General features: G+C 40.5%; 1 protein-coding gene across 4 annotated transcripts in view; it reads left to right on the forward strand.

Moving 5' to 3' along the window:
- The first annotated feature begins 6,012 nt into the window (after positions 1 to 6,012).
- The window catches only part of Ptbp3 (polypyrimidine tract binding protein 3), an 83,665-nt gene continuing 77,141 nt past the window's right edge, over positions 6,013 to 12,536 (forward strand). For 2 of the 4 annotated variants that reach the window (XM_027403001.2, XM_027403002.2), the window contains exons 1-2: positions 6,052 to 6,183; positions 9,640 to 9,673. In XM_027403001.2, the coding sequence (XP_027258802.1) occupies positions 6,176 to 6,183; positions 9,640 to 9,673 (42 nt within the window). In that variant the 5' untranslated portion in view covers positions 6,052 to 6,175. Of the gene's footprint in view, positions 6,184 to 9,639; positions 9,674 to 12,536 lie in introns of all 4 variants that reach the window. The other 2 variants (XM_035439862.1, XM_027403004.2) reach the window with 2 other exon arrangements.

A 12,536-nucleotide genomic window follows, 5' to 3' on the forward strand; every position in this document is an offset into this window, starting at 1 on the left:
GACTAAAGGTGTATGCCCGGCTAGAGGTACCAGTATTAAGGACAGGGGGTCAATGTTTAAGGGTAATGACTCTGAAAACACTAGTTTTATCACGTGAACTATCCTCTGGGTTAAACTCTAAAGATTTTCCTCTGAATAAAAAACGATACTTGTATTAAAACTCTGGATAACACTGGGAACCTTGTGATATAGAGTGACAAAAAGACAGAGGACAGGAATCTCATCCCTCTTTGGAAAAGTGCTTCCAAATGTCCAAAATAAGTCTGGCAAGGGGTGGACACTAAATATAGGATATAATGGCATCTTCAATACAGACATGAGTCCTCTGCACCAGGTACTGTCTATGCGCAGGTGATTGCACTCAAAACAGATATCACTCATGGTAGTTTCAGGGAGGGATTTGTTTTTTTTTTTAATTTATTTTTATTTAATGTGCATTAGTATTTTTGCCTGCATGTATGTCTGTATGAGGGTGTTGGATCCCCTGGCACTGGAGTTACAGACAGTTGTGGACTGTCATGTAGGCACTAGGAATTGAAGCTGGGTCCTTTGGAAGAACAGCCAGTGCTCTTAACCACTGAGCCATCTCCCCAGCCTCAAGGGGAGAAATTTCTTAAGCAAACCATAAGGAAAATACAAATCATAAATTGTTTAGAACTGTGAGAGTAAATAGCAATCTGCAGTGAGCACACTTTGATGCTGCCTCCTCCAGTAGTGGGGAAGGAGTTTGAAGAAGGGCTGAAGCCACACACTCATTCTATACGTGTCAGCTATGATAGCCTCATTTGACAACCATAGTGAGATAGCCTGAAAAGGAAGACCATACCCAAATGTTTTTTGCTTAAGCCTTTGAAGTTGGTACTGTACCAGAACTGAGCAAATATCAAATAGTAATGGAACAATCAGCTAACATTGATCTCTTAAACTATTGCTTGATTTTGAAATAATTGTAGTATATAGACATTTAAAAGATAATGCAACAAGGCTCTGTGCATCCCTCACCTGGTTTCCTCTAACGGTACCATCTTAACTAGAGCATATCATCAAAACCAGGAAACAGACACTGCTGCATCCACACACTTGTCACTTTTATATGGGTGGGGACCTGAGGTTCTATACAGTCTTATCAAGTAAAGGTTTGTATCAGTGCCCCCTCCCCGAAAATCAAGATTCAGACTTGTTTTCATCACCACAAATACCCCCTTGGCATACTACTTTATAATCACAGGCATCTTCTCCCTGCATCCTGTTCCTAATCTCTTCCAGACACTGGTTGGTTTTCCACTATATAATTTTGTCATTTTGAAAATGCTATAGAAATGGAGTCACACAGTATATAAGCTTTTGAAACTGGCCTTTTCCATTTAGTTTGATTTCAGAGATTTCTATTTTAAGGAACAGATGTCAATGGTTATGATTTTGGAATTGTCATCATATAAAATGTTCATGTAGTAAACTTCTGAGATTCATCTAATGGCTAGTATTATTTCAGAACTACATTGGCATCTTTTTTTTTTAATGGCATCTTTTATGTCTTAAGAAGTCTTGCCTGTAAACAGGAATGTGGGTTAAATGTTAACTAACCACCGCATAGTGAAATAGCTTAAGGCAAGTGTTCAAAGGTTACTTTTTGTGTAAACATAATAATGAAGGGGTGTGCCTCTTATCAGATAAACAAGTTTCAGGGGGGAATTTCTTAAGCAAACCAGAACAGAAACACAAGGACAAAATATAAACTAAATTATTTAGAACTATTTTTTCAAAGTATAGAGTAATCTGCAGAGATTATCCTTTTTGGCACCAAGAAGACAAAATATTATACATATAGTGCTTTTTCCCAAATCATGTGGTTAACAGAAATTACAGAAGAACAAGTCTCCTCCGTGTTATATAGACTATTGGAATACCTAAAATATTGAACATAGGCTTTAAGAAGCAAACTCCAGTCTGTGAGTTTGGGGCCAGCCTGGACTACGGAGCGAATTTCAGGACAGCCTCGGCAATACAAAGAAACTCTGTCTTGAAAAACATAACATAACAAAACAAAAACAAAACAAAAAAAAAAAGAGAAGCAAACTCCATTCTATCCTTTGGTAGTTGGTGTTATTGTGTGTGTGTGTGTGTGCCTGTAGAGAACAGAGGTCAGCATTAGGTGTTTCTTCAGTAGCTCTCCACTTTATTACACACACACACACACACACACACACACACACACACACACACACACACACACACAGTTTATTTTTTTTTATTTTTTTATTTTTTTTTTTTACTTTGAGACTAGGATTCTATGTGTAATTCTGGCTGTCCTGGAACTCACTCTGTAGACCAGACCAGCCTCAAATTCAGAGATCTATCCTCCTGCCTCAGTCTCCTGAGTACTGAGATTAAAGGTGTGTGCCACCATGCTGTATTGATAGGTTTATTTATTTTATGAATATTTTACTTGCAAGTATGTATGCGCATCACGTGTGTGCTGGTACCCTTGGAGGTAAGAAGAGAGCATTGAAAATTATTGATCGTTATGAACCACTGTGTGGGTGCTGGTACTTGTCCTCAGGAGCAGCAGGCACTCTTAACCACTGGGCCATCTCTCCAGCTCTCCTTCACTTTGTTTTTGAGACAAGGTCTCTCAGTGAAAGAGTTCTTGAGCTCTTTGATTTGGCTTGACTAGGCCATCATTATTCCACAGTAGTGCTTTACTGACTGAGCCATCTTTCTAATCTTTGTGTATCATTTTGAACCAGTGACACACAAACTCATAGAGCTCAAATGATAAGTTCTTTGAATTTAGGACAAAGGGCCATGGGAAAGGAAAAGTTTCACCTTGTTTTCTGTTATAAGCTGTTTTCACTTATCTAGGCCTCTGTCATAAACTGGGCTTGTTAGGAAATAAAGTACAGTTTTGTTAATTCTATTCGGGTATATGATCTTTGTATTATAGACTTTTTAGGCTGATTTAAGTTGGTATAGATAAGGAGTCTCAGGTATACTTCATTAGTTTTAAATAGTGACAATTGGGGCTAGAGAGATAGCCTTTAATCCCAGCAATCCACTCGGGAGGCAGAGGCAGGTGGATCTCTGTGAGTTCGAGGCCAGCCTGGTCTACAAGAGCTAGTTCTAGAACAGCCTCCAAAGCTACTGAAAAACCCTGTCTTGAAAAACAAAACAAAAAGATTTATTTGGGACTGGAGAGATGGCTCAGAGGTTAAGAGCACTGGCTGCTCTTGCAGAGATCCTGAGTTTAATTTCCATGGTGGCTTACAACCATCTATAATGAGATTTGATGCCTTCTTCTGACCTGCAGGCATACACATATGCTGGCAGAACACTGTATACATAATAAATATATCTTTTAAAAAAACAAATAGAAAAAGAGATTTATTTACTATGTATATAGTATTCTGCCTGCATGTATGCCTGCAGGCCATAAGAGGGCAGCAGATCTCATTAGAGATGGTTGTGTGTCACCATGTGGTTGTTAGGACTTGAATTCAGGACCTTTGGAAGAACAGGCAGCACTCTTAACTGCTGAGCCATCTCTTTAGCTCCCTATTTTCTTTTTTTAAGATTTACTTTTGTTTATGTGGGTGTTTTGCTTGTATGTATGTCTGTGGAGTGCCTGGTACATAGGAGGGTGCATGTTGGAGCACTTGGAGCTAGAGTTACAGATGGTTGTGAGCCTCTATAAGGAATTGAATCCAGGTCCTCTGCAAGAAGAACTAATGCTCTTAACCACTTAGCCATCTTTCCAGCTCTGAGACATGCTATTTTCATTAATTTTTTAATCTTGAAAATTGGTATATTGTTTATAGAATTGCCTTTGCAGTATATCAAATTTCATGTTGCTTATACCCTTTGCTCTGGAATTCTATTTATAATATTCTGTTCCTCAGATGTAATGGTGTGTTCAAAGCTACATGATATTTTATGTGGTACTGTTAATTATATTGAACAGCTAGAAATAATGTAAGCTTCCACTATTTTGTAAAAACTTAAATAAATTATGGCACATTAAATTATGAAGTACTATGAGTACTAAAAAGAAGTCAATTTAAAAAGTATTATAAGCCAGGCAGTGGAAGTATAATACTTTAATCCCAGCATTTGGGAGGCAGAAGCAGGTGGATCTCTGTGAATTTGAGGCCAGCTTGGTCTTCAAAATGAGTTCCTGGACAGCCAGGACTGTTACACAAAGAAACTCTATCTCCAAAAAACAAAAAACAAAAAAATTAAAAATAGTAAAGATCTAGTGTAAGGCGTGGTTACAGTGTCTCCCTACAATCTAGATAAATATAAACAAAATGGTTGTAGTGGTTAAGGGGGTGGTTTGGGGAGAGAAACAAAAGCTTTTCAGGTCTGTATGGCGGTACATCTCTGTAATCTCAGGAGGCTGAAGTCAGAGGATCTTGTTTGAACTTAGCTTGAGTTCCATAGCAAATTTCAGCCGGGCTGTTGAAGATATTAAAACTCGGCCTGAAACAAAACTATTTACTACTGTTTGAGTTTTGAAAAAAAGAGAAGCATTTTATTTACATGTATAGGTAAAAAGAAAGGAAGGAAACAATGTACACCGAATACAGCAATGGAAACACTTCACCGGCAGCTTCTCTTGCTATTTTATTACTGTTTTTTGTTTGTTGTTTTGTGACCCCCGACTGCCCTGGAACTTACGATGTAACTGAAGGTGGCCTTGAACTCAGGTAGGAACTTTAGGCACGGGCTATTTTAAAATCCCACATAGCAATGTTGGGTGGCAATGTTTCCAAACATAATTTAATATTCAGATTTAACATACAGAACATTTTGACATCTTCAATAGGGGAACTGAAATTAATTTAAAAATGACCTTCCTGAATTACAAACTGAAAGTGTCACTAATAAAGTAGGAAATCAGGAAGGATAGATTGAAGTTGTTACTTCCTTTGAAATGGGTGTGGGTGGCCCCCTCTTTCGTTTCAGAGTTTGAAGACATGGCTTAAATTTCAATGACCTGTGAATTTGAAAAGCACTCAGTTTCAGAATTAGGTAGGCTATGAAAAGGAAAAAAAAGCCTGTTGTCACTAGTTATACGCATTATATATACATATATAGGTATGTATATCAGCTATTTCATGCTTTACATATAGCCTGTTTTCGTTCATACTAGAGGAAAGGGGCTTTGGTGCAAACGAAACGTTTTCTGAGTAGAAATTCCGGTGATCACTAGTGTATTTTCGTCTGGAAAGACAATAATCCTTCCCTATCATTCCCCTCCCCCTCGCGGGAGGATGAATGAATAAACTTATAATACTGGCACTATAATGGTCATCCCACAGCTATGCAATGAAAGTTTCGTGTATATTTAGTATTAGACTGTTGGGTAGAAAAGTACTCAGATGAAAACTGTAAAAATGAAGTACTTCAGTCCAGGGCAGTCTCATCTACCCAATTCCTTTCCAACCACACCTATCCGGCCACTGCGGGTCTCAGAGGTTGACTTCCAGGGCCTGCAGGCGGGCCGGCGCTCTCTCAGAAGCCACCGGTCTCAGCACTCAGGTCCCGGAAGACCACTGCCCGAGCCTGCACTGTGGCCGTCGCACCGGTCCCCCGCCGTGCCGCCGTCAGAGAGGTCCGCCCGCCCGCCAGCCCGCCCGCAGAAATTCCTCCCGGCTTCAAATGCCCCTGGGGGTCCCGAGGCTTTATTCGCCATCAGAGAAAAGTATTTAGGCCCCAGCGCCCGAGTCCGGGAAGCCGGAAGGCCCGCGGGCTCGCAGGAGTGCGAGCCGCGAAGCGGGAAGCACAAGGCGCGCGTTCCCGCTAACGCGGGCGCGACGCAGGGGGCGGGGCGCGCACGCGCGCCGAGTCCAGGGCGGGGTGGTGGGAGTGGGGGCGGGGCGAGGAGGCGAAGGCGGGAAGAGGGCGCCCTGGAGTCCAGCCGAGTCCAGGGAGGGCGTCGACGCCGAGGGGGCGGGGCGAGGCGAGGCGGGGACGCGCTCGCGGGCTGGGGAGGCGGGGGCGCGGCGCTGGCGAGAGCGTGCCCGGTCCCCGCCCCTGTTTCCCACTCTTCCTTCCACCTCCGACCGGCCGGAGCTGTGGAGCGGCTCCGCTCGCCGGTCCCCCCGAGCCGCCGCCTGCTTCTTCCGCCCGCGGCGAGCCCGTCAATCCCCGCACTACGCGCTCCTCCATCTGGGCCATGGATGGGTAAGTGCCGGGTGGCCGCTCGGGGGTTGCGCTGGCCTCGTTTCCTTTCGGCGTCGCGTCCCGCCGAGGCCGGGGAGCAGGGCGCGGCGCCGGCTAGCGGAGGAGCGGCCCGGGGCCAAGCCCGACGGCAGGGACCCGGGGGACGCCGGGTCGGTCCGCCAGAGTCTCCGCTTCCTGCGCGCGGCACCCCCGTCACGTCCGCCCCTCGCAGCCTCGGGGCGCTCTCGGGAAGCGGAGACGAGCCGGGGCCGGGGTGCCGGGCCAGCCTCCCCACACTTCCTCTCAGAAAATGGTGCGCGACGCTGGCGGGGGCGGAGGCTGAGGCGGCCGCGGCGCTTGGGGAGTTGCTGTTTACCGGCGGGGTGGGGCGCGCGGCGGAGCTTTCCCGGGCGACGGGCCCGGGCGAGCGGCGACAGCCGTCTGGGCGGCGACCGGGTCTCGAACCGCGGTCCCGTGCGGGTCTCGGGACCGGCGGGGTCTCCTGACATGCTCCGTGAGATACGTTAACCTTTTCTAAATACCTAGCGTCTGCACTTTGTCGCCGGGGACGCTTCCTCTTCGTCCCCCACCCCCAAGAAACTTGGTGACTTCGCCGCGGGCGATGTGTCAGATATTGTGTAAGTGCAGTTTTCCGGGCTGTTTCAACTGCTCAGTTTAAATAGGGTCCGTGACTAAAAGGAAAAAAAAAGATTTACAATCACCTTATCCCAGTTGATAATTTCTCTTGGAACTCAGAGACACAGGGCAGCACCTGATGTATTTTAACAAGTGTTAATTGAAGGATTTTAGGAAATTGGGGTCGTATAATAGTATTGTTCATCAAGATAAAAAAAATCCTTCACGTCTATTAGAGATTCTACCTCCTTTTATTTATTTAATCCTTAGGCGTTTGAATTGTTGTTCCTTAATCCCTCCCCCTGCGGACTTCTGACTATATTTCTGTAAAATGCTGGATGATGGAGCTGTAACTTGTTTGAAAACTAAAATCCATTTAACAGGTTGTCGCGTATTTGACTTTTACTTGCTACATACTTACATGAAGACACTAGAATCTTTACAACAGTTTTTGCCCTCGTTAGGTTTCGTTTATCTTAGTTTCACAATATTGTGATATGGATTATCTCGTTTGAATGCAGATTGCACGTTGCAGCAGATATCAAAGTGCAATGTTAGATTTGAATTATGGTGGTGAGGTTCTTTAAAGGATTTTTATTTAGTGGATCTACGTTGTGAAAGCTTCTCCTTAAGCATTAACTTCTCTTTACCTGACTCATTTTACGTGTGAAATCATTTCAGTGATTTGTACCGTAATGCCTTTATGTCAGCCAGGAAGGGCTGTGAAATTACCGTTTTCAGAAGATTCGACTTCGGGTTTGGGGAAACAAGTTAGCTTTTTGTGTCCGTGAGATCTGCAGTTAAAGGGCTTGCTTCTTCAGTGTGAAGTGCAAACTCGTCCCCCACTGCGCTCTCAGGGGTGGGGGTAGGGGGAGTAGGAAATAACCAACGTATTCAGCAAAGTGTTTATCCCAAAACATAAATTGCATAGGCTTTTAGTCATCATTTGCTACTTACTGCATCTTGTTAAAAATTACCTTTTTATTTGTCATACAAAGTAATAAGTTTCATTTTGATATTTCATACATATATATCCTGGCACTTTGCTGGTATTTGCTCCTCCACTCTCACTTTCCCAAACTTATCTTGCTGATGGTTTTCAAGAACTTTGATGTGCTTGTGGTATTAAAGCTAAGAGGGCAGCATGTAGATAGAGGAGGTCAAATAGGAGAAATGTTTGCTTTTTACATCAGGACCAATAAAGATACTGTTATACAGTTTTTAAAAAGATTAAAAAAAGATTTAAAAAGATTAGCACTTGGGTGGCCGAGGCAGGAGGATCTCTCTGAGTTGGAGAACAGCCTGATCTACAAGTGCTAGTGCCAGGACAGGCTCCAAAGCTACACAGAGAAACCCTGTCTCCAAAACCGCCCCCCCCTAAAAAAAGTTTAGCTTATCAGTTATCAGGTTTTAATTTCAGGAAAATGAATGCAAGTTTTAGAATTCTAAAAGGGAAAATATATGGTAATTCTTTAAAACATTGAAATTTATACCACTTGATGCATATGCCACATATTTGCTTACCTTTAGGAAATTATGATGGTCTTATTGACTAGTAAAATAGTACGGAACTTAATTTGTAGGTTCTTTTTGAAAATGTGGAGATAAAACTGCTAACAGAATCTGGGCGGTGGTGATGCATGCCTTTAATCCCAGCACTCGGGAGACAGAGGCAGACAGATCTCTGTGAGTTTGAGGCCAGCCTGGTCTACAGCATGAGTTCCAGGACAGACTCCAAAGAAAGCTACACAGAGAAACTCTGTCTCTAAAAACAAAACAACAAAAAACCTGCTAACTGAATATGTAGAAGATGAATTTTTGTATAGAATAACTTAGGACTTTTTACACTCTTATGGAATGACTTTGAATATAGTGGATTATGCAAATTTATTAAAATTTATTTTTTTCACTGCTTGACAAACTGCAAGCCGCCAGGCGTTGGTGGCTCATGCCTTTAATTCCAGCACTCAGGAAGCAGAGGCAGGTGGATCTCTGTGAATTCGAGGTCAGCCTGGTCTACAGTGTGAGTTCCAGGACAACCTCCAAAAGCAGTACAGAAAAAAACCCATTAGCCAACATAGTTTTAGTTTCTCCTTGATTCCTTCCTCCCCTCCCTCCCTCCCTCCTCCCTCCTCTCTCACTCTCTCTCTCTCTCTCTCTCTCTCTCTCTCTCTCTGTGTCTCTGTCTCTCTGTCTTTGTCCCTGTCTCTCTGTCTTTGTCTCTGTCTCTCTCTGTGTGTGTGTGTGTGTGTGTGTGTGTTCATTTCCACCTAGGAGGAATACTTTTGTACTCAAAAGATAGTATTGATGTTTAACTTTAAAAAAGCAAATCTTACAGTAAAATATGGTGTGTGAAATGTGATGTTTGTATTCTAGCTATGGAAGATAGTCATAACAATAACAGTATTTTGGTGAGTTTTGGGGCTGGTAAGATGCAGGTTTCCAAGATGCTTTTCATCTAGGCACAGGTTTTGTTTGATTTAAAGCTTTATGGTTTGATCATTATCTCAGGCACTTAAAAGAATGAATTTTGGTGATTTTAGTTTTGGTTTGGGTTTGTCAAAGTGAGATTAATAAACACATGGTTATTGTATTGAAGCACAACTATGCTTTCTACACACTAGAGTAATTTTTTTCTTGCATTGAAGTGTCGAGGCTTTGCTTTTGAACTCTGTTGTTGCTACACTGTCCATTGTTTTTTCTTTATTAACATTTCACAGTTCATCATTTTTTCATTGTTTATTATTATAATGCTTTTTCTTTTTCTATAATCTTACCTGTCTTTTAAAACTTGTTCTCTAACTTTGTTTTCCATTTTCTCTTTTTACTTTTTCCATACAGTGTTGTTACAGATCTTATAGCAGTCGGTTTAAAGGTAGGAATCTTTTACTATCCTTTCATAATCATTTTTGTATTTTAATTTTGACACCCTCCCAGTGGTGAAATAATTTCACCTGTTTATGAAATTGTCTTTTGTTCTATGCGATGATAATCTTTTACCTTTAACTCCAAAATTAAGTAGACACATAGCCAATTTTGGATTTTATGTGCCTTTCAGGAGGAACTATAATATTATATATCTAAAATTTAAAAATATATCCAAAGTTTTACTTAATTATCAGGATGGAATTTCTTGTTTGGTTTTGTTTTTGTAGTTAAAATAATCCTGGGCTCTGATTTACTTTTTTGATGAGTCCTTCTTTAAAAAAAAAAAAAAACATCATCTTGTGGGTATACTTATGAGTAATAAAATAACAATACCTGCTTTTTTAGTGCCAACTATGTGCCTGCCATGTGCTTTACATGTATTCTCACTAATCATCATAGCAGTCCATCAAGATAGGTAATCAGTATTCTTATTTTAGAGATGAAAAAGCAAGTTGAGAAAGTCCATTCAAGATGTGATGTTCTGGTGTTCAAATGCTTGTCTTTACTTTCTGTTTTCAAAGCCTGATCTTTTTTTTTTCATTACACCTCATTGCTAGCAATGAGGCCTCTATGTAAAAGGTAACCATCTAGAGAATTCAATTATTTTGTAGTAATAATTTTCCAAGTTACAATAACTTTTCTAAGTCTTTAGTTATACCAGAATTTTCTCATCACTGTATTAAGAAAATAGAAATCAAGTAGACAGTGCTCCTCAATATGTGGCTTTTAAAATATAATTGTTCTGGAGCTGCGGAGATGGCTCAGCTGTTTATGGTACTTACTGCTCTTGCAGATGGCCCAGGTTTTGTTCTGAGCACCTATATGGTGACTCATAGCTACCGAACTTAAGTTGCAAGGGGGTCAGATGCACTTTTTTGATCTCTGAGTGCACTTGCACATGCATACCCAGGCGGATACATATGCATGACAATTTTTAAATAAAAGATAGCTCATGAAGTTTCCTTTAGTATTTTGGTGTTTGATACTGAGTTGGAAAATCTAGTTCAGTAGGCCACACAGTGCAGATTACTAAAGAAAGTAGAATATATAACCTTTGCATATATTTTAAATAATCTAGGTTCCTTTATATTGTTGCTTGATCACTTTCTAGTCTGTTTTGTCAAACTAAGCACAAATCCCACTACTGTCTCCCTGTTTCTATACACTTTGCTAGCCAGTTCCATGTTTCTGTTTCTTTACACTTACTGGATCTGATGGTGGCACTTACAGTCTGTGACTTCTTAAGACATAAGCATAGCAAGAAGCAGCATTTAACACTAAGAATGGGATGTCTGAAGCTAACATAATTGGGAACTTTATTGCACTGTCTGTTGGGGTTAGGTAGAGTGATCTGCTTTGGCAAGCTTTGGATATGTTTATGAATAGGAAATAACTGGAGGCAACCTTTTCTGGAACTACCCCCTCCATGTGTTGTCTCATTTGAGAATGATACTCAGAGATTAGAAATTAAATCCTCAGCTATATGTCTGAAGGTGCCTTTGGGAGGAGGGATATTTAAATGAATTGTTTTATCTTTAAACATGTGACTTGTTCTATTTTTTTTAATGTGGCTTATAAAAACACATTTTAAAAAGTTACCACTTAGAAGTTAAAGAATTATACTTGAAGGACCCATGCCTGTTTTATTATGGTGAAAACATATCCATAGTAAATGAAAGAAAATTTAAATGTTACGCCTTGGAACCCATTGTGAATACAGGGTGTAGTTTTCTGTCCATATGTTTTGAAGTAGGTGCTTTGAAAGCAGCAACTTGGAAGAGATGATAAGCTGATTAGTTGATTAGGGAGGCAGCTGGAATATATATATATATATATATATATATATATATATAATACAGATATATATATGAATATATAATATAATATAATATATATTGAAATACTGTAATCATGCTATAAAATTATTCATTGTATATACTTTTTTTTTTTTTTTTGGTTGTTTTTAGAGATGTTTCTCTGTGTAGCCATGGCTGTTCTGGAACTCAGAGATCCACCTGCCTCTGCCTTCAAAGTGCTGGGACCAGTACTGCCCACCTGTTATGTACTTTTTGACAGAATTTTCTTTTGTTGATCTCACCAAAGAAGTTTAGTTATTACCAATAATGAGCCATTAAGGCTTGCATTCCATCTAGAGTTTATGAAAGATAAACCAATATATGCTTCCTGTTTGCTGTCTGAATATAATAACACAGTTAATAGCTTTAGTTAGTAGCAAGGATGAAATTCAATTTGTGTTCCCTAAGTTTACTTTCCTGGATTAAAAAAGGTATTTATTTAAAATTATTTTAAAATTTATTTTATATGTATGAGTGTTTTTCTTGTATGCTATGAATATGTTACATGTATGTTTGGTGTCCATGGAGGTCAGAAGAGGGCGATCTGGAACTGAAGTTATGGGTGATTTTGAGCTACTGTTAGGGTACTGGACTATGAACCTGAGTGCCTTCTCCAGCCTCCGAAAATTATTTAGATTTTAGGAAAGATAATGAAAAATATTCTTATAATTAAAAATTATTTTAGCAAAGGAAAACTAGTTGGGTTTAGAGTGATTTAGAATGTGTCACAAAGGAAAACAGTCCTGATGTTTTCTTTACTATTGTGTTTCCAGTGTGTGATGTATTATAATCTCAAAAGACATTTGTTGCGTGAATGAATGCTGAATTGTGTAACACACTAAAGTGGCACACGTACTAGAACCCAAGCTTTCTGATACTGCTAGTATTTCTTCTAATAGGCATAATCTTAGAGTTCCCTGTTCTTTTAGATTGGAATTTTATTGAAGACATGTT

Source organism: Cricetulus griseus, chromosome 2, assembly GCF_003668045.3.
Source record: "Cricetulus griseus strain 17A/GY chromosome 2, alternate assembly CriGri-PICRH-1.0, whole genome shotgun sequence".
In the NCBI taxonomy this organism is placed as follows: domain Eukaryota; kingdom Metazoa; phylum Chordata; class Mammalia; order Rodentia; family Cricetidae; genus Cricetulus; species Cricetulus griseus.